This window comes from Hypanus sabinus, chromosome 22 (genome assembly GCF_030144855.1).
Source record: "Hypanus sabinus isolate sHypSab1 chromosome 22, sHypSab1.hap1, whole genome shotgun sequence".
Lineage (NCBI taxonomy): Eukaryota > Metazoa > Chordata > Chondrichthyes > Myliobatiformes > Dasyatidae > Hypanus > Hypanus sabinus.
In genome coordinates, this window is record NC_082727.1 from 22514184 (window position 1) to 22536244 (window position 22061).

A 22061-nucleotide genomic window follows, 5' to 3' on the forward strand; every position below is an offset into this window, starting at 1 on the left:
ATTCTGGAAATGCCTTGCGACATTTGACTTTTTGTTGTTTGCTAGTTTCTCATTGCATATTAAGCAATCTCATATGTAAACCAGTCTCGTCAACAGTGAAAGCAAATGAATCTGTCCACGTATCATTAAACGTTCTGTTTTCTTCAGTCACTTTTCTGTTTTTAGAATTCTCCATAGTTGGCTTACCTTGGATCGAAAAATTAAAGAAATCGCGCACTGACGGGTGTCAGGTATTGGCAGTGGTGACGTGTATTAATAGCGATAAAAACACGTTGTAGCGGTGTGCTCACGCAGTCAGTAAACTGCAGTCGAATAACTTTATTCGAACTAAACAGCCTTGCTTTTAAGCCTCCCTCAACCCAGCCCCCATGGGCGCGGATGCTGCAAAAGACGCGTACTCACAAACCCCCGTAGGCTATCTCCCTTAGCCTGAACGCTGGCTAATTGCGAGCCGTTTCGGATGTGCCAGGAAATGTGTCGCCACAAAGTCTTATTTAGATTGTACAAGATCACCATAATCTTCAAATTTAGAATTACATTTCAAAAGCTAACAAACTAACATAAAATACATTTTAATTAAATACTGGCCAATTATTTCCCAAAGCCACAGGGAGCCGCAGCACAGAGGTGAAAGAGCCACAAGTGGCTCCGGAGCCGCGGGTTGCCGACCCCCGGTCTAAGGGATGTATTTTTGGAACAGCTTGTGCTTGAGCCAACCAGGAACGAGGCTATTTTGGACTTGGTGATGTGTAATGCACAGGAATTGATAAGTGATCTTGAAGTAAAGGAGCCATTAGGAAGTAGTGATCATAACATGATAAGTTTTTATCTACAATTTGAGAGGGATAAGGGCAGATCAGAGGTGTCAGTGTTGCAATTAAATAAAGGAGACTACGGAGCCATGAGGGAAGAGCTGGCCAAAGTTAAATGGGCGGATGCCCAGGCAGGAAAGACAGTGGATCAGCAGTGGCAGATATTCTTGGGCATAATACAAAAGATGCAAATGCAGTTCATTCCAATGAGAAGGAAGGATTCAAAGAGGGGGAAGGGGCCACAGTGGTTGACAAAGGAAGTCAGAGATTGTATAGCATTAAAGAAAAAGAAGTATGACAGGGCTAAGATGAGTGGGAATACAGATGATTGGGAAAGTTTTAAGGAACAGCAGATCTTAACTAAAAAAGCAATACGGAGAGTATGAGCTCAGTCTAGCCAGGAATATAAAAGGGGATAGCAAAAGCTTTTTTAGCTATGTGAAGAGAAAGAAGATAGTTAAGAACAATGTTGGCCCCTTGAAGAATGAATTGGGAGAAATTGTTATGGGAAACAGGGAAATGGCAACAGAATTTAATGCATACTTTAGATCTGTCTTCACCAGGGAGGACACAAGCAATCTCCCAGATGTATGGATGGGCCAGGGTCATAAGATATCAGAGGAATTGAGACAGATTGACATTAGGAAAGAAACTGTGATGAGTAGACTGGTAGGACTGAAGGCTAATAAATCCCTGGGTCCAGATGGTCTGCATCCGACGGTTCTAAAAGAGGTGGCTCAGGAAATTGCGGATGCATTGGTAATCATTTTCCAATGTTCCTTAGATTCAGGATCAGTTCCTGAAGATTGGAGAGTGGCTAATGTTGTCCCACTTTTCAAGAAGGGAGGGAAGGGGAAAACGGAGAACTATCGCCCTGTTAGCCTAACGTCAGTCGTGGGGAAGATGCTTGAGTCCATTATTAAGGACGAAATAGTGGCACATCTAGATGGCAGAAATAGGATTAGGCTGAGCCAGCATGGATTTACCAAGGAGTTTTTTGAGGGTGTAACAAGGATGTTAGACGAGGGTAAGCCAGTAGATGTTGTGTACCTAGATTTTCAGAAGGCATTCGATAAGCTGCCACATAGGAGATTGGTGAGTAAAATCAGAGCTCATGGCATTGGGGGCAGGGTTTCAACATGGATAGAAAACTGGTTGGCAGATAGAAAGCAAAGGGTAGCAGTGAATGGGTGTTTCTCAGACTGGCTGGAGGTGACTAGTGGGGTACCACAGGGCTCTGTATTGGGACCACAGCTCTTTACGATTTATGTCAATGATTTAGATGAGGGCATTGAAAACTATATCAGCAAGTTTGCTGACGATACTAAACTGGGTGGCGGTGTGACATGCGAAGAGGACGTTAGGAGAATACAGGGAGACTTGGATAGGCTGAGTGAGTGGGCAGATACTTGGCAGATGTCATTCAATGTGAATAAATGTGAAGTTATCCACTTTGGAAGCTGGAACAAGAGGGCAGAGTATTGTCTGAACGGTGTCGAGTTAGGTAAGGGAGAAATGCAAAGAGACCTAGGAGTCCTAGTTCACCAGTCAATGAAGGTGAATGAGCAAGTGCAACAGGCAGTGAAGAGGGCAAATGGAATGTTGGCCTTTGTTACAAGGGGAATTGAATACAAGAGCAAGGATGTTCTTTTGCATTTGTACAGGGCCTTGGTGAGACCACACCTGGAATATTGTGTACAGTTTTGGTCTCCAGGTTTAAGGAAGGACATTCTGGCAATTGAGGAAGTGCAGCGTAGATTCACTAGGTTGATTCCTGGGATGGCAGGGCTGTCTTACGCAGAGAGATTGGAGAGATTGGGCTTGTACACGCTGGAATTGAGGAGATTGAGAGGGGATCTGATTGAAACGTTTAAGATAATTAAAGGATTTGATAGGATTGAGGCAGGAAATATGTTCCAGATGTTGGGAGAGTCCAGTACCAGAGGGCATGGATTGAGAATAAGAGGTCAGTTATTTAAAACAGAGTTGAGGAAGAGCTTCTTCTCCCAGAGAGTTGTGGAGGTGTGGAATGCACTGCCTCGGAAGATGGTGGAGGCCAATTCTCTGGATGCTTTCAAGAAGGAGCTGGATAGATATCTGATGGATAGGGGAATCAAGGGATATGGGGACAAGGCAGGGACTGGGTATTGATAGTGAATGATCAGCCATGATCTCAGAATGGTGGTGCAGACTCGAGGGGCCGAATGGTCTACTTCTGCACCTATTGTCTATTGTCTATTGACATCCTCCTGTAAAATGATACAATTTTTAATTCCTTGTTCCCTCATTGATTGCAAGTTGTCCAGGCCCTGAGGCAGAAAAGCAGCCCCAAATCACTTTGCTCCTTCCATCAAGCTTTTCATCACAGTTGGGATGAGGTTTTGGTGTTGGTGTGCAGTGCCCTTTTTTCTCCAAACATATCACTGCCAAAAAGTTCAACTTTTGTCTCTTCTGTCCACAGAACATTGTAGAACATCCACGTGGCCTTTTGCAAACTTGAGATGTGCAGCAACATTTATTTTTAGAGAGCAGTGGTTTCCTGTGTGGTATCCTTCCATGAATACCATTCTTGTTCAGTGTTTTTCTTATAGTGGACACATGAACAGAGAGTTTAGCAAGTCCTAGAGATTTCTGTGGGACTATTGCTGTTACCTTTCGGTTCTTTTTCACCCTCTTCAGCATTGCTTGCTGTTCTTGGTATGATTTTTGCAGGATGCCCACTACAAGGGAAAGTAGCAACTGTACTGCGTTTCCGCTATTTGTAGACAATTTTATCTTACTGTAGACTAATGAACACTCAGGTCTTTAAATGCTTTTGTAGCCTTTTCCAACTTCGTGCATCTTCTAAGGTCCTCTGAAAGTTTTTCTGATGGAGGCATGGTGCACATACACAGATTTTTCTTGAGAAGGGAACATCTGTCAGTATCCTGACTTTTTGTGTCTTTTTTATAGGGTGGGTACCTTTACAACCCACACTTCCAATCTCATCTCATTGTTTTGAACACCTGACTCCAAACAGGTTTTGTAGAAGCCATTACTCTAGAGGTTCACATTCATTTTTCAACAAATACATGTAATATTGGATCATTTTTCTCTAAAAATAAATGAACAAATATAAAATTTTTGTATTATTTAATTGATTAAAATTTAGGCCATTTGTCCTATTGAGTCTGCCCTGTCATTTCATAATGGTTGATCCGTTTTCCCTCAGCCTCAGTCTCCTGCCTTCCCCCCACTTTCCCCTTTAAGCTCTGACCAATCAGGAATCTATCAACCTCCATCTATCAGCCTTAAATATACCTAAGAACTTGGCCTCCCCAGCTGCCTGTGGAAACGAATTCCATAGATTCACCACTCTCTGGCTAAAGGAATTCTCTATTCTAAAAGGATGCCCCTCTATTCTGAGGCTGCGTCCTCTGGTCTTAGACTCTTCCTACCATAAGAAACATCTCTGCATCCACTCTTATTAATCTTGCTCCATCACATTCTGCAAAGCTAATAGAGACTTATCCAAAAAGAGTACGGGCTGTAATAGCTGCGAGAGGTCATTCAACTAAGTACTGAGCAAAGGGGGATGAATACTTTTGAATTGCTAACACTTCAATTCTTGAATTTTTAGTTCCCTGCTTTTTTGGGCTCTACTGTAAAATAAAGGAGCACGTGATTTACAAATAAAAATAATTTTCTCTTATTAATGATATTTCCCATTTCTTTACATTGTGTGGGTACAATAGGCAGCATGTGGAATTGATACTAAATTACAAACATCTCCAATTTGACCTTTTGATAGGTTTCAATGAGGTCACCCCTCATTCTTCTGAAATCTAGTGTATACAGGCCCAGAGCCATAAAACACTCTTCATTTGACTCGCCATTCAATCCTGAAGTCATTTTCGTGAACCTTTGAACCCTCTCCAGTTTCAGCACATCTTTTCAAGGTTAAAGGGCCTCAAAATGCTTACAGTACTCCAAGTGAGGCCTCACCAGTGCTTTACAAAGTCTCAACATTACATCCTTGCTTTTATATTCTAGTCCTCTTGAAATGAATGCTAACTTTGCATTTGCCTTCCTCATCACAGACTCAACCTGCAAATTAACCTTACGGGAATCCTGCACAAGGACTCCTAAAGCCCTCAGTTTGTTGTATTTTCTCTCCACTTAGAAAATAGTCAACACTTTCATTTCTTCTACCCAAGTGTGTGACCATTATTCCCAACCTTATGTAGCCCCTCCAACTTTCTTTGTATTGTCTGCAAACATTGCTACAAAATCACCAATTCAATCATTCAGATCATTAGCACATAATGTATAAAGAATCGGTCCCAACCAGAAATGGCTCCCTTTATTCCTACTCTTTGCCTCCAACCAAACAGCCACTGCTATATCCAGGCTACAATCTTTCCTGTAATTTTGTGGGCTCATGAGCAGCCTCATGTATCGCACCTTGTCAAAGGCCTTCAAGAAAATCCAAGTACACAACATCAACTCTGTCTCTTTTGACTATCTTGCTTGTTATTTCTTCAAAAGATTCCAACAGATATGTTAGACAAGATTTTCCCTTGATGAAACCATGCTGAGCATGGCCTATTTTATCATATGCCTCTTAGTACCCTTTAATCTCATCCTTAACTATTGACTCCAACATCTTCCCACCCACTGACGGCAGACTAACTGGACTATAAATTTCTTTTCTTTCTTGAAGACTGGAGTGACATCTGCAATTTTGCATTATTCCAGAATCTAATGTCTCCACAATCTCTTCAGCAACCTCTTTCAGAACACTTGGATGTGCACCATCTGGTCCAGGTGACTTATCTACCTTCAGAACTTTCAGTTTCCCAAGAACCTTCTCCCTAGTAATAACTTCATACACTTCTGACCCCTGAAAACTTCCACCATACTGCTAGTGCCTTCCACAGTGAACAATGATACATAATATTTATACAATTTTTTCCCGTTTGAGAGGTATATATCCTGTGCCTTCCGAATTGCTTCCAGAAATTACAGCCATTGCTGCTCTTGCCTTCATCACTTCCGGTATTCTTTTCAAATGAATACTGGGTGTCTCCTCTCTCATGCCTCTGTAATTCCCTTCTCTCCACTGTAATAGGATACATCTGACTTTAACTTTTCCTTCTCAAATTTCACTGAATTTATTCATATGATCACTCTCCCCTAAGGGTCTAATTCATTGCAAAACACCCAATCCAGAATAGCTGATCCACAACCATCAGCTGCTCTAAAAAGCCATCTCATAGACATTCTACAAATTCCTTTCTTCTGGCATGCATTTTCAATCTCCCATTGTAATTTGTAAACCACATCCTTACAACTACTTTTTTTTTGGGAGGGGTGTCTGTATACAACTCCCATCAGGGTATTTTTACCCTTGCAGTCCCTCAGCTCTATCCACAATGATTCAATACCTTGCAACCCATGTCACCTCTTTCTAATCATTTGATTTCATTTCTTTACCAACAGAGCAACACCGCTCCTTTTCCCTTCCTGCCTGTCTTCAATAAAATGTGTATCCTTGGACATTGAACTCCCAGCTGTAATCTGCTTTCAGCCATGATTCAGTGATGCTTACAACATCATACATACCAATCTGTAACTGTGCTACAAGTTCAACTAATTCATTCGGTATGCTCCACACCTTCAGTCCTGTATTCACCTGCTTTGATTTTGTCTGCTTTTTACATTGCAACTCATTCTGTTGATTGCAATTTTTCCCTATCATCTGCCTCTCCTCACTACACCTTGCCTCTGTAAATCAACTATCTCATCTTCAGCACTATCACTCTGGTTCCCAACCCCCCCCCCCCCCCGCCAAATTAGTTTAAACTCTCCTGAACAGCTCTAGCAAATCCGCCCACAAGGTTATTGGTCCCTCTCAGGTTCAGGTGTAACCTATCCCTTTTGTACAGGTCCTACCCTCCCCAGAAGAGGTCTGAATGATTCATAAATCTGAACTCCTGCCCCCTGCACCAGTTCCACACCAAGGAATTCACCTGCCAAATCATTCAATTCTTCCCCTCACTGGCATGTGGTATGGGCAGCAATCCAGAGATTACTACCCTGGAGGTCCTGTTTTTTTCGGCTTTCTACCAAGCTCCCTAAAATCTCCCTTCAGGAACTCCTCACCTTGTGTACCTATGTCATTGGTGCCAATATGTACCAAGACTTCTGGCTGCTCATCCTTGCCCTTTAGAAAGCCATGGACTCGATCCGGAACATCCCTGATTCTAGCATTGGGGGGGGGGGGTAACATACCATCCGGGTGTCTCTATCACTCCCAGAGAACCTCGTCTCTGTTCCTTTGACTATGGAATCTCCTATCACCACTGCAGTCCTCTTCACCTCTCTGCTCTTCTGAGCCACAGCACCAGAGACCTGGTCACTGTGGCTCCCCCTGGTTATACTTCCCCCTCAATGGTATCTAAAAGTTGTATACTTATTATTGAGGGGAATGCCTACAGGTGTACTCTGCATTGGCTGTTCATTTCCACTCTCCTATTGACAGTCACCCAGTTACCTGTCTCCCACAATCTTGGGGTGACTACCTCCCTGTAGCTTCTGTCACCTTTTCAGTCTCCCTTATGAGTTCAAGGTCATCAAGCTGCAGCTTGGTGCAGATGTGTTTATTTGGGAGGCTGGAGGTCTTCCAGACTTCCCACATCCCACACACAGTACCAAACAGTGTCCCTGGAGCTATCCTCACTGAACTACTATGCCCTAACAGAGGACGAATGAAAAATAGTCTGTGCCCTTACTCCTTCTAGTAAAGTCCATGACCATACATTTCCTTACCCTGTATTCCATCTGCTACTTCTTTGCCCATTCTCCTATCCAGTCTAAGTTCTTCTCCAGACTCTCTGCTTCATCAACACTACATGACCCTCCACCTCAGGCTAACTGTACAATAACTTCCTGTACTTTGCCTCTCTCCCTTCTTAATTAGTGGAGTAACATTTACAATTTTCCTAGTTCTTCAGAACTATTCCAGAAACTAGTGATTCTTGAAAGTTCACTACCAATGCCGCCACAATCTCTTCAGCTACCTCTTTCAAATCACTGGAGTGTAGTCCATATGGTCCCATTGACTTGTCTACTTCAGACTTTCAGTTTCCCAAGCACCTTCTCCTTAGTAGTTGCAACTTTGCTCACTTCTGCCCCTTGATACTCTTAAGTTGCTGGCATACTGTTCGTAACTTCCACAGTGAAAACTAACACAAAATGCTTTTAGAGTTTGTCCACCATTTCTTTGTCCCTGATTACTACCTCTCCAGTGTACCAATATCCATTCACTGCTCTTTTTTACTCTTCATACTGTATCTGAAAAAAAACTTCTGGTATATTATTGGTGAGCTTAACTTCCATTATTTTATCACTTCTCTCCTTATTGCTTTATGTTGGTTTTTAAAAGCCTCCTAATCCTTCAGCTTCCCACCAATTTTTTTTTGCTATAGTGTATTGCTCTCTCTTTTACTTTTATGCTGCCTCATCCTCTCTATAGAATACTATTTCTTCTTTGGAATGAATCTATCCTTTGCCTTCTGCATTGCTCCCCGAAAGTACAGCCATTGCTGTTCTGCTGTCATCTTTGCTAGTGTCCCCTTCCAATCAAGTTTGGAAAGCACCAATCTGCCTCTGTAGTTCCCTTTATTCCACTGTAGTACTAATACCCTTAATTAGCTTCTCCCTCTCAAACTGAATAATTTTATCCATGCCTCTACTTTAAGCTCCCTAATCAAGTCTAATTTAATACTGAACACCCGCCCAGGTCAGAATTGCCTTTTCCCTAGTTGACTCAAACACAAGCAAAGGCATTCTATAAATTCCTCTCTTGGGATGCAGCACCAGTCTGATTTTCCCAATCTACCTGGATATTGGAATCCTGCACGACTATTGTAACATCACCTTTTTTACAGTAATATGCTATCTTGTATCGCATTGGTGCTATAAATTAACAAATTTCACATCATGTAAGCCAGTTTCAGATCAGATGCAACCGGTCGAAATGATTTTCCACTGTCAAGTTTGTTGAGCCTTTAATGACATGCCAAATCTCCTTAAACTCTAAGAAAGTAGATTTGCTTGTGTGTTTTCTTCATATTGCATCTATGTACTGGACATTGAGATAGTTCCTCTGAGATGTTGACTGTCAGGAACCTGAAACTCACTTATATAGTTTCCACCCCAGATCCTTCAAGGAGGACTGGTGTATATTCACCTGATTTTCCCTTCTTGGTTATTCTGCTCGTTTGTCATTTAATAAGAATTCCTAATTAGGATTTCTACACAGTTTTGAATTACTGCCCCGTTCTTCTTTTAGTCTTTACTTCAAAGAGTAGTTATTGATTGTATTCATAACAGTTCATAGGTAACCAGAAGCAGCACTGTAAATATTCAGCAGGCAGGCATCATCTATGAAGACAAACAGTCGACGCTGAGATGCTTTTTGCGTATTGCTCAAGATTTCCATCATCTGAAGAATCCGAGCTGATTTTCTTTGCATGGATCTCTTATTTTTATTTCACATTTCCAGTATTTGTAGTTTCTTTGATGATTTTCATTCATTGTGGATTGTGAATTTTCATTCAGCATGCCGTCGAGGGAGAAATAATTGCTGCCTGATCCGTAATGGCCGCCCGAGCACGGTGACGGAAAGCAGCGTCCGCCAGGTGGGAGGCTCGGCGCCGAGGTACAGGCGCTTCCGATCTCGCGGGGCGGGGCTTGCGACTCTCGTGATAGTAGGAGCGCGCAGTGGGCTGGAGCAGGCGCCATTTTGTGGCGAGTCGGCTGCGCGGTCTCTTTTGTGTGCGGCGGTGACCGGAGGAGCGGCAACGATGGCGCAGGAAGAAGGCAATCAGTCACCCGATGGTTCCATGCTCTGCCCCACAGAGCCCCTGAGCCGGCTTACTGCCTCCCACACTGATCTGGATGGCTGCATGGAGCGTGGTGGGTGGTTGATGGTGGTGTGTGTGTGTGTGGGGGGGGGAGGGTAAAGGGTAATCGCCCGCCTGACGACCCGCTTTTGTGCTGCTCGGCCCGGGTCCGATGGAGCCGGCAGTACGCTCACCGTGGGCCGTCTCCGGCTCTTGTCTGGTCTGTTGCGTACTTTGGTCTCTTAAATTGTGTTCGTGATGACTTCCTGGTAATAAATAATGGCTGGAGGCCGACCGAGCGAGGTGTCGCATGCGGGACCCTGTGTGCTTCCTGGGTACTGGACCTCCACAGGCAGCGCTTCTTGGAGACTCTGCCCCGTTGTGCAGGCTGTGGGCATTAGGCCGCAGCTCGTGTTTATGGCGTAATAGCAGGCCGGGCCTGTCGTAAACAACGGCCTCTCCCCGTGTGAGTGGCCGCTCCCGCAACTGCGTCCTTTCTCCCCGAATGAGTGGCCCGGGCCTTCAGCATCACGGCTGGCCCACTTGCTTGTGAGCGGCCCAGGCCTGTTGGCGCACAACGGCTCTCTCTTAAATCCCGCCAGTCCAAACGGCCGGCCCCGCAGCAATCCCACCCCCCAACTTTTGGACTCTGAGCGGCCCTGGTTTCGGCGCCGTAGTGCCATCCCCCCCGCGCCGGCGAGTGGCATGGCATGTGCGTTCCCCAAACTGACCGAGTTGGCCTTGGTGCAGGGTCCACGCCGCTGAATTTCATTTGGGTTGGAAGGTTCAATATTTGGAGCAGTTAGTGTGGTTGCCTTTGTTGCTCACGATGTGGATGCAGAATTATTCTTGTTTTCTGAATGCGCTTGAGAATTTTTTTTTGGAGAAAAATCTTTTCTTCGTTCCATTAATATATCGAATATGTGATTGTTTCGCAGAAATCTTTTCTAACTTGGAACAAACAGTTGAAGGTAAGCATTGAATCAGTTTATGAATTGTACAGCTTTTAGCTACTCAACAATGCAGTAATTCATTGTATCACAATGGTTTCAGAGAAAGAGCCAGAAGTTCCCGAAAAGGAAGAAGACTTTGTTGTACGAGTACGTGGTTTGCCTTGGTCATGTACACCAGAGGAAGTAGCCCGTTTCTTTTCAGGTATTACTGTGTTTGATCAATACTAGTTACATATTTGGTAACAGGCCATGCGTGATTTTACTATTTTCTTTTTATTTAGAGTGTGATATTCGTAATGGATTGCGAGGTGTGCAGTTCACTGTCTCTAAAGATGGTCGTCCAAGTGGTGAAGCCTATGTGCATCTGGCTACTGCTGAAGACTTTAAAAAAGCCTTGGCTAAAGACAGAAAGTACATGGGCCACAGATACATTGAAGGTCAGTAACAATACTGCACTGTGCAGAATAAAGGGAGGCTTTGAAACATATTCCACCAAAATTTGGCTCAGCTTCAGTATCAGTAGTTATACTAAACAAATCTCTGTGTTGTCCATTAATGGATGAGGTTGATACAGCCCATGTTTCAGTAGAAAGGGGAAAGAAATTAGTTAATGCTTGAGTTGCAGAGGAATCTGTTATTCTGGATTCCAGTTAATTGGGACATGTTGGGATCAGTATATTTTGACCCAATTAAGTGGCTGTTTCAAGTGGACATAATTACCAATGTACAAAAAAAAACTACTAGTTAGCTGTATGTATTGAAACAAAACACAGAAGAAATTAGGACATTAATCACTAATAGTTATGAATGAATTCATCCATTGTATGTTGCCGTGATCTTTTGACTGGAAATGTACAAAATCAGCACTTACACCCAGTGCAGATAATGAATTTAATTATTGTATCCTGTGATATTTTATTTTCATTAAAGATGGTTGTTGATACCTTCAAAATCTTCATACTTTCTAACTGGTTGAAATAGTGAAATTATTTCATTTTCATTTCTGGCAATTTCTATTGCCTCAAAGCCTGAATGCTAGGAACCACAGTGAGCAGAACAGTTCCGAATTGGCTTACTGCTTGTTCTTTGCTAACTTTTAGTGACGGAAATCACTGCAGTTTTGAGCAGTGACTTGAATGATCAGATAATGGAAGAATATGGACTTTGTATAGGCAGAAGGGATTATTAAAGTTAGGCACTTAATTGAGTGCTTTTGTGTGTGAAAGTAGTAATGGTCCTTTGTGGTAATGTTCTACGTAAAAGCTCCTCTCTGTTTTTGAATTATTTTGTGATTTGCTATAATTTGGTACATGAAAAGATTTCTTGTTGTATTCCAAACCATTGCTTGGTGCTGTTCACAGAATCATCCAGTATCTTGTTGATGGCTGTGAATGGGGCAATAATTTTATAATGGGTAGGTCACTGGTCCTTTATCCTTTTTATTTGGCATGTGTTCGATCATCTCTTGGATGATCTTAAAGTTGTGCTAAGAACTTAAAGGGTGGTGGGTGGTGCTGCTAATGATTATTATGGAAGAATCTAGTGTCTGATTTAGTGTGATTTAGTCTGCAGTATACTCTTCCTAGTTCTCTGTCATTTTCAAACCATTTTGGTGCTGGTAAGTGTGCCTTTATTCTTTGCTGACCTCTTTTGGTGTAGTTGAGTCGTATTTCAGTGGGTGGCTAACACTTTTGGGTGCCGAGTTGTATGTGGACTGGGCCAGGTATGCATATTGCTTTCCCCAAATGACATCTGTTGGCCAGATGTTTGATCACAATAGTAGTAGACGAGCTTCTTTTAAACAAATTATCCTTTGAAATTTCCCCAATTCTTTGACAGGTTTGACTAATTCACACCTGTGCCCAATTGCTATTAATGGGTGTTAATGCCCAATAGCATAACTGAGTAGTAGCTGTCTTTTGTCATGAAGATGAATGAGGTAGCATTTTTGAATGACTGCTGTATACAAATAATAGCATATCTTATTTCCCAACATAGTTTTCAAATCTAATGGCAGTGAGATGGACTGGGTTATGAAGCACAGTGGTACCAATCATTCTGATACATCCAATGATGGCACAGTACGACTCCGAGGACTTCCATTTGGCTGCAGCAAAGAGGAAATTGTTCAGTTTTTCACAGGTATTTTTCACCTACTTGGGTCTTAACAGGATGTGGGTATTTGACTTGTCATTAGATTTGTGTGATTTGTAATGGGTAATTGTTGGTATCAAATTTTAAGAATTAATCTGAATAATTTATCTGTTGGCTTCAATTTATTTTCCAACTTATGTAGTGTAAATTTAAAACTTGGCAACAATAACAACTGAATAGTTTAGTTTTATGGTTAAAAAAATGTTGAGTTTGAAGCATGTAAGGATTTGTATAACTTTGCTTGAGACATCCTGTACCTAAATGTAATTTCAGTATCTCAACTGAATGTAAACTTTGATTTGTCCGTAGTTGGATTCAACATAATAGATTGCAGCTATATCTTCACAGCAGTTCTTATTAAGAGTTGTAATTGAAATGAGTTATGTAGTTGACATGTAGTCTGTTTAATTAATTTGAAGCTGAACACTTTAATAATTGTAGAAGTTGGGTTTACTTTAATTTTAAGTCTTATTAGTATTTTACATATTTGTATGTTAGTAACTGGGTTTAAATCTTTTATATTTTTGTAGATAATGTTGGGAAATGTGCATCATTTAATATTGTTCCCCTGATGGGGTTATTTTGTCCTTGGGTTAAAGGGTTGGAAATCGTGCCAAATGGGATAACTTTGCCGATGGACTACCAGGGGAGAAGCACAGGGGAGGCCTTCGTGCAGTTTGCTTCAAAGGAGATAGCAGAAAAAGCACTGGGGAAACACAAGGAAAGAATAGGGCACAGGTGGGGATGGACGGACGGGTTGGTTATTCATCTTAAAGTTGAGTTTAATCACTAGGTGCTGGTATATGACGCATTGAAGCTGGGACTACACACTGATCTTGCAGTCAGTTAAGAATAATATAAATATTTAAAAAAAATTATAAATGCTAAAATCCCAAGAAAGAGCTACAAGTGTAGCTTCATTGAATTATTGCTTTAAAAAACATAATCGTCCTGTTTGGATTGAATGGATTAAAAAATGCAGCGTAATGGTTTGCAAATGTTATGGCAAGGTCTCATGGCTGCCCTATTTTTTAGGTGGCTTGTTGTGATCTTGTATTATCCCAGTAAAAGTCAAAAATGGAGTGCTGTATTACCCCATTTTTATCTGGGGTTTTACAAGTCTTCGAGTTGATAACAGTAGAATTTCACTTTTATCTTGTCATTACTCGCAGCATGTTTGCTCACTCATGTTGTTGTTTTCCATGTTCAGTACTTCTCCCTTCAATTTAATTTCTGCTCTGTCAGCACCCTTTATCAACGGTCTAATTTGCCAGAACTGCCAAGTCCCCTTTGGGGCTGCTAGCATCCTCTTTATTTTCCCTCCAAGCTGCAGATCAGTGAATACCTGAGATGAACAGTATTGTAAATACAATTAATTACAACTATTGTAATTAAACCATATTTTCATGTATAAAATGCATTGTTTTGGCTTGAAAATTACTTACTGAATAAGTTTTCAGATTACTTGCAATGTAGTATTTGAATTTTGTAATTTATTGACAATATGCTTGCTCCATTAACCAAATGTTAAATTAAAATGTTTAGTAGGAGCTATGTTAAATGTGTAACATTGGAATACTCTAGAATTAGTTCTGCTAATAGTTTATGTTTTTCTAAAAGTAAACTGAAATACAAATATTTTAAGCAATAATTGTCCAGCATAAATCTATCATTACAGTATTTCCCCTGAACGTTAATCTGTGCTCACTGTGATTTAGGTATATTGAGATATTTAAAAGCAGCAGAAGTGAGGTCAGGGCATACTATGATCCACCGAAGAGGCTGATGGGACAGAGACCAGGCCCATATGACCGGCCAATGGGACGAGGTGGTTACCTTGGTGGTCCCCAGCGAGGAGGTGTCTACGATCGAATGCGCAGAGGTGGAGGCTATGGTGGTGGTGAGTTGCTTAACTGAAATGTTTTTCACTTACAGTAGCTAACTGCATAGTGATTAAAAGCATTTATTTGTGTCTTTATGCAGCTCCACGTGCTGAACAAGGTTCTTGTGATTTTACAAGGTGGCCGGAAGCTACCGCCATAACTATCATTTGTGTGTGTGATAGGCTTTAATAGGTGAATGAGATTTATTGGGCACAGAAATTAAGATTTCAGTCATTGGTTCATTGATAACAAATCTATCAAATTGTGCAAATCTGAAAATATCCACAGGTTTTCAGTTTTAAAGAGATCTGTTTTGACCAAGTGTTAGAGCACCTGGTAAGATTCATTAATGAAATTGTCCTTGCTGTCAGAATACAAGCTTTTTAATAAGAATGTCACACCTTTGATAGAACTATTAATAACGTGTTGTATGAACAAACTACTGGAGGAACTTGGCCAATCCAGATTGAGATCCTGTCTTGGGACAGGATATAGAGGGGAGTGGCAGCATAGAGAGATGAAAAGGAAATGTGTGATAGTGAGAGGTGGAGAATCCTCTTGGGACTAATGTTAGTGCTAGAGTGTGTCTGTCGGGTGTGAGAAAGTTGGTTGGGGGGGACATGGTGCCAGGTGGAGTGAAGGAAGGGTAAAAGCAGATGTTGGAATCTTATAAGGAAAGATGGAGCATGTTGCAGAAGGGGATGAGAGAACCAGGTTGTGTGTGCTTTGCTGTTGTGAGTAGACAAGCTTTGTGAGGTGATCTTTTAAATTAACATTTCTTTTGATGATCAGTCCTGGTTTTGTTCTCTAAATGATTTCAATGTATGTACAAGTATATTTTAGGATCTTGTTTCTTTAATTTCATCTGTATTTATGCTTTAGGATATGGTGGGTATGATGATTACAATGGATATGACAACTATGGTTATGGTGGCGACGAATATGATGGGCCAATGAGGGGCAACAGAGGTAAGTTTGGTGTTTAAAATGATTTTTGTTTAGAGGGAGTAATTGGGAAGAGTTATTTCCATATGCACAGGTGCAACAAGAAACTTAATTGCAGCAGCAAAGGCACAGAGCACCAAATACACAACATTTACAAGAACATAAATTATAGAAGAAAGAACACAATAAAAACACAAGATATCACCTTATAGCAGTGCAAAGTGGTCATAGTATCGCTATAGTGAGGTAGTGATTAGGGTTTTGCAGGTTGGTTCAAGACTTAATGGTTGTAGGGAAAGTAGCTGTTCTTGAACTGGGTGGGTGGCTCTTTAGCTTTTGTATCTACTGCCTAGAGATAGATGACATGAGTGGAGGTGGGGGACTTTGAATATTTGTTGCCTTCTTGTGCCTTCTTATATTCCAGTACATTTGAATTGTCATACTCGACTATGATGTAACCAGTCAGAATGTTTTTATTATGTAGGAATCTACTTAACCTTGCAAAACAGTAAAGGTGCTAATGCACCACCTTGGGCAGGTCACCTAATTAAATTCCCACCTTGGGGTCCACAGGCCCCTTGCTTACTAGTATTGTTCCATGGCATAGAAAAGGTTGGGGGCCCCTGCTGTCAGGTGTAGAGCTGCTGACCCTATCCACTAAAGACTGGTGCGTGTTCACCTTTTGCTACACGAACTCGACACTTAGTTTTTACTATTTGAGTGAGAGGTAGTTGTGGCACAACTCGACCAGATCCCTAACAAGCTTCTATATGCTGACCCATTTTCACCTGTGATTTGTCCAGTAGTAGTGACAGCATTGGTGCATCTTGTATATTGCATTGGTGCACTGCTTAGTTGTGTCTTGAGTGTAGTGGGGGGGGGGGGCTTGGCACACAGCCTCAGGGTGCACCTGCATCAGTGAGATGTTACCAAACTTCACTGAGGTCAAGGATCATGTTGCAGATGAAGGTACAGATGCTGAGGTCTTGGAGCTTGATGATAAGTTTGGATGGTATAAATGGAATGAAGGAGAGTGTAATGGGATAAAGTTTGGCATGAAATGTAGAGTAGAATGGGATGCATATTTTCACATTTCTTACCAACTTTTTTGTTGTTGAAAGGAATGGGTAACCAGGGATACGGAGGAGCTGGAGACGCTGGCTCAAGCTACCTGAGTGGACACTTTGTGCATATGCGGGGTCTACCCTTCAGGGCTACAGAGGATGATGTTGCTCATGTAGGTTCTTGATAAGTTTCTACATTTTACAAAACAAAACTGATCAATGGAGAGTTACATTCTATCTTCTATTGTTCCTTTATAGTTCTTTTCCCCTCTGAATCCTCTTCGTATTCACCTGGAGTATGGAAATGATGGTCGAGCTACAGGGGAAGCTGATGTTGAATTTGCAACGCACGAGGATGCTGTGGCCGCCATGTCTAAGGATAAAGCTCATATGCGTAAGTGATATGGGTCAGCTGTATATATTGCAGAGTCTGCATTCATTTGCTTAGTTTGCTGACCGTAGAGTTGGAACCAAATTTGTCATCTGTTCTTTTCGCAAAAGAATCCTGCCACGGCCAATACTGTTGATAGGGATGTAGGATATATTGAGAAATTCCTGGCTGTAGCTAATGTGTCTTTGCATAGATTCCTTGTGATACTGCCTGCCCAATGTGTCCTATCAAGAAGGGATAAACTGTGCTAGCAAGACTGGATGTAGTTTCGTTGAAATAATTACTTAAAGGATGGTTAAAACTCTGGATGGTTAAGTATGACATTTGTGATTAGTAGAAAGGTCAGGATGATAACTTTCAAGGGCATTTTTAGTGAATTTGTTATTATTGTATAGCTTAAGATAGTTACTGGCTTTTTACGATGTTGGGAATCTCATGGATTTTGATTTCATTGTTTTAGTAATATTTGCAAAAATTTCCATGATAGTCTATATTGCCATATCATCTTAACAGCAATTCTGTGGATAATTGCCAAGGTTCAGAAAGTGTCAAAATTGTTACCAGGGAATGCCTGCTGCAAAAAATTACTTGGTAGTTTTTGAAAGCCTTTTAGTTAATGCAGTTGAATTTATTTCAGAGCATCGCTATATTGAACTGTTCTTGAACTCTACTGCCGGGGGAGGCTCTGGTGGCTATGGTGGTAACTATGGAGGCCATGGAATGGGTGAGTTGTATTTTATAACTGCCTTTTCAACTGCAGTGAGAATGTTTTCTTATATTTATTTAAAAGACTCCTATCTTGTAGGAAACCAGGGAGGTTATGGTGGCTCTGGGAACCACGGGATGTCCGGTAATTACGGAGCTGGTTATGGGAATCAGGGCGGCATGGGATCTTATGGTAAGGAAAGTTACATTCTTTTGCTTCAATTATAGATAACATAGATATTATAGCGCATGAAAAGCACGCTCTTTGGTCCATGTCTCTGCATAGGTTTAATTAAATTGATCTGTTCTACCAGTCTCTGATTTGTGTTCTTCCATTCCTCTATCTAAAAGCCCCTTCAATGCCTCTTGTATCTGCTTATACTACCATTCCTGGCAAGTGTTCACAAGGTACAAATGCACCTACTACTTTGTGCTTTTTAATTTTGAAAAAATCTCCTGCAACTTTTCTATCTCAGCTTAAATGTCTAGTACTTGACATTTCTACCCAGGAAAAATAGATTCTGGCCATCTATCCTTTCATAATGTCTGCCTGATCTCTAGTGCTCCAGAGAAAACAATCCAAAATTCCTTGTATCCCATCAGACCAAGCAGCATCCTGATAAATCTCTTCAGTACAATCTTCAAAATTTTATACAGTTGCAATTTGTGTTCTTGATGCCTATACTTGCAAGCCTGCTCTATGCTTCCCTTATCATTAGAGACCGGTCATATGGGCCTGGTCTCTGTCCCATCAGCCTCCTCGGTGGATCATAGTATGCCCTGACCTGCTGCTTTTAAATATCTCAATATACCTAAATCACAGTGAGCACAGATTAACGTTCGGGGAAACTAAATTTCTATTCTTGCATGGCCACTTCTGTTGAGCTATGGAGTTAGACCCCAAGATCCTTCAGTACATTAGAACTGTCTGCGGTCCTGGCACTAACTTACCTTTGAACTCAATCTAGCACAGATTGAACCATAGCTGTCAATTTCTCAACTCCACATCTTGCTGTGTCTTTAACTACCTTTACTGTGTAACTACACTAAATGTGGTCATTCCCATTCTTAGAGATGCAAAAATACACGTCGTTTTCGGGGGCTTGTTGCCCCTGAAATCCCAGGATTTAGTTAATGCGTGTTTATAAGTTATAAGAATCATAGACTACTACAGCCCAGACACAGGTTCTGTTTCCTCAGTTTTGTATACCACTATTCCCTGGAGCATAGGATAATGAAGAGAAATTTTACATGTCCTAATCTTCCAAGTCAGGTCCTTGAGACCTGGGAACATCCTGATAAATGGTCTCTATACTCTTTCAATGTTGTTGATATCTTTACTGAGGTTAGGTGACCAGAGCTGCACTTAATGCTCTGTTTATGAAGATCAGCATGCTAAAAGGTTTCTTTCCAGCCCAATCTACCTGTGATGCCACTTTTAAGGAATTAATGATCTGTATTCTCAGATCCCTTTGTTGTACTTTGCTCTTCTGTTCTTAGTGTAAGACTTACCCAAAGTGCAATATTTCACTCTTGTCTGAATTAAATTCTATCTGCATTTTTTCAGTCCGCTTTTCAGCTGGTTTAGATCCTGCAAGTTTTGACAGCTTTCCTTGCTGTACACTAGGGCCCTAATTTTTGTGTAATTTGCAAATTTGCTGATCCAGTTTACCATATTACTCTCCAAATGCAACTGTCCCAGCACTGATCCCTGTGGCACACCACCTGTTGCTTGTAAGAAGCAACCATCTATTACCCCTCTGGCTAATCCTGTTAAGTTGATGTTGAATCCAGTTTACAATCCTGAATGCCGAGTGACGTTATTGACAAGTCTCCCATGTGGGACTTGCGGTCTTGTAGACAATGTCCATTGTCTTTCCTTCAGCAGATTTCCTAGTAACCTCCTTGGAAAGACACTGATTGACTAGACATTATCACACACAAAGCCATGCTCACTATCCCTAATCAGGCCCTGTCTATCCAAGTATCTATATATCCTGTCATTTAGGGTAGCAATGAAAGGACTTTGGTCTCTTGTGTTTAAAATTGTTTGCTTCATTGTGTCAGTAGCTTCCTCTGTTTTCACTACAGTCCTGGGTGGAAACTCTGGAATACTGCCATATTCAGGTGTAGAAGATTCTTCATTGTTCCTGTAACAATTTTTTTTTACCATTAGGAGTTGTTAGCCCTGAGCTGAACCTCTGAACATGGAGATCTGATGGACCACCCTTAGTCTGGCTACCTTTTGACCTTTTCAGCATGTGTGACTGTACCAAGAACCAAAACTCCAGCCAACATAGTTCTCCAGGTCATTGAGGCATGCAAGCCTCCTAACTATAAGATTGTGGTCCTCTTGGAGGGTCCTTCGGAATATCCACTGGCCTATATGCTTTAAGCATTTATTGACCAATGGAACAGTCAATTCTCCTGCACCTAATCTGTAGCCAACCTCCCACAAAGTCTGAGAGGACAAATTGCCAAGCACTCGGGACTTATCCACGCTGATTTATCTCTGGTAATCTGGAAACGGTCCATGGCCTCACTTAGATTTCTTGCACATTTATTCTACCAGGAACATAAAAACTACTCTCAATTTCACTTTTGATACGAAGTATCCCTTTGCCAGAAGACTCTGTATCCCAATACACACCTGCCAGGTTCTTTCTGCATTCAAAATTGATCTTGAACTAAAGGAATTGTGATCACTATATCTAAAGATAAACCACACTTTTGCCCTACACCTGCCGTTTGAATTTGTTTCTTATAATTGATCTTTCTGATACTTGAGGCTACCTGATTAAATTTTGATTTGAAAGCTTTACGATTGAATTCTTTATTTTAGGTCGACACAGCGGAGGCAACAATGGTGCAGGGGGCTACTACGGCGGCTCTGGAGGCATGGGAATGGGGGGTAACATGGGAGGAATGGGGGGAATGGGCGGAAGTGGAGGCTGGCGAATGTATTAGGAACTATGCGCGGCTCCAAGGTGAAACTGGCCGCTTCTAATCATTTCTGAAGATATTTTGTTTTCATATTGTGCAGGATTGAGTCAGTGATGTTTCTGCTGTTTCTAAAATGGGGTCTGGACACAATAGTTTGTGTTGGTGATAATGTTAATTCAAATCTTAAGATTTCATTTTTGCTTTATTTTTTTTCATTAATTTTCTGGTTTAAAAATCCCATTAAATACTCAGTCTAATAAAGATTTTAAAATCTATTTTGAATAGGTTAATTCGTATGATTTGCCACTTATATCATTGCACAACACACAATCTAAATGGATGTTAATAAATTGGAACTGAATCTAGTTTCTTTCAGTGGTCCAGTGGGTTTCTGGAATCATAAAATAATGCTGCATGGAATCAGACCCAACACCTAGGCAGTGTTTTGGGTGAAACAATTGCTGGGTGATGGTGTTGATATTCCCAGGAAATGCTATAATTGGTCCAAATGTTCATTAGGTACCTACTAAATATTATAAATGACTCATCTTCAATCGGTTAGAGCCTTCTGCATAGTTAACACTCCAGGTGAAGAAAATCCCCAAATTTTATTCTTTGCTCTCTGATATGGTAGGTCTTAAGCAAGCTATTTGCAGTTTATCTATATTCTTTACATAAAAAGTAGGCAAAATGAACCCTACCAACTTGCATTACAACTTTGTATCTACAGCTGTGAATCCCAGATCCCTCTGCTCCTTCAGAATGTTCAAGTTCAACTTCCAGAGTGAATCAGTTTAGATGAAGTCCACCTGTCACTTCTCAGCTGAACTCTGCATCCTGGCAATGCCCTGTTGTAACCTAGGATAAACCTGTACTATCCACAACTTCAGCTATCTTAGTGTCATCTGCAAACTTAGTATCCCAGCCGCCTTGTTCACCCAAATCATTTCTATATAAAAATATATTTAAAATATCAAAGATTACTGTGCCTGTGGCCAGTGAGAATGCAAGAATCACTGTCAAGGTAGGTAATGTCTACCTGACAGCAACTCTTATTTGTTCATGTTAGTTGTGAATTCACCTGGCTTATCATATTCACATACATATCTTTCATATAGTACAATCAAGTTCCATCCCAGGCATCCAATTGCAAAAGCAATGTTCTACCATCACCCATGTCTCTTGACATTAAAATTTTGGATAGTTTGCCATGGGCCCCAACCCTTAAAACCAGTCTCCCATGTGTAATGTTAACTGAAAATCATACACATTACCCTTTGCTCCCCAATATGCTTTATCATTTCAAAGAGCAAATCAGATTTG

The 22061-nt window shown here is 41.3% G+C and overlaps 1 protein-coding gene across 4 annotated transcripts; it reads left to right on the forward strand.

Annotated features, from left to right (window-relative positions):
• Window positions 1–9572: 9572 nt before the first annotated feature.
• Window positions 9573–21013, forward strand: hnrnph3 (heterogeneous nuclear ribonucleoprotein H3 (2H9)). Of its 4 annotated transcripts, none has more exons than XM_059947286.1 (13): window positions 9573–9773; window positions 10639–10671; window positions 10754–10855; window positions 10935–11090; window positions 12652–12795; window positions 13407–13545; window positions 14526–14707; window positions 15573–15659; window positions 16757–16872; window positions 16958–17093; window positions 17728–17814; window positions 17881–17988; window positions 20638–21013. In XM_059947286.1, exons 1-13 carry the CDS (start codon window positions 9662–9664, stop codon window positions 20760–20762), a joined length of 1527 nt encoding a protein of 508 aa, XP_059803269.1. In that variant the 5' UTR covers window positions 9573–9661; the 3' UTR covers window positions 20763–21013. The 4 variants fall into 4 exon arrangements, with proteins under 4 accessions (XP_059803269.1, XP_059803270.1, XP_059803271.1 ...); XM_059947287.1 differs by having other exon boundaries at window positions 17896–17988; XM_059947288.1 differs by lacking the exon at window positions 20638–21013 and adding an exon at window positions 19972–20616.
• The last annotated feature ends 1048 nt before the right edge of the window (window positions 21014–22061 follow it).

Bases quoted from the DNA above. Each gene is read 5' to 3' on its own strand.
- hnrnph3 (XM_059947286.1), top strand. From the start codon at position 9,662: ATGGCGCAGGAAGAAGGCAATCAGTCACCCGATGGTTCCATGCTCTGC. The intron at 10,672-10,753 runs GTAAGCATTGAA...CAATGGTTTCAG, and splicing joins CTTGGAACAAACAGTTGAAG to AGAAAGAGCCAGAAGTTCCC. The intron at 12,796-13,406 runs GTATTTTTCACC...CTTGGGTTAAAG, and splicing joins AATTGTTCAGTTTTTCACAG to GGTTGGAAATCGTGCCAAAT.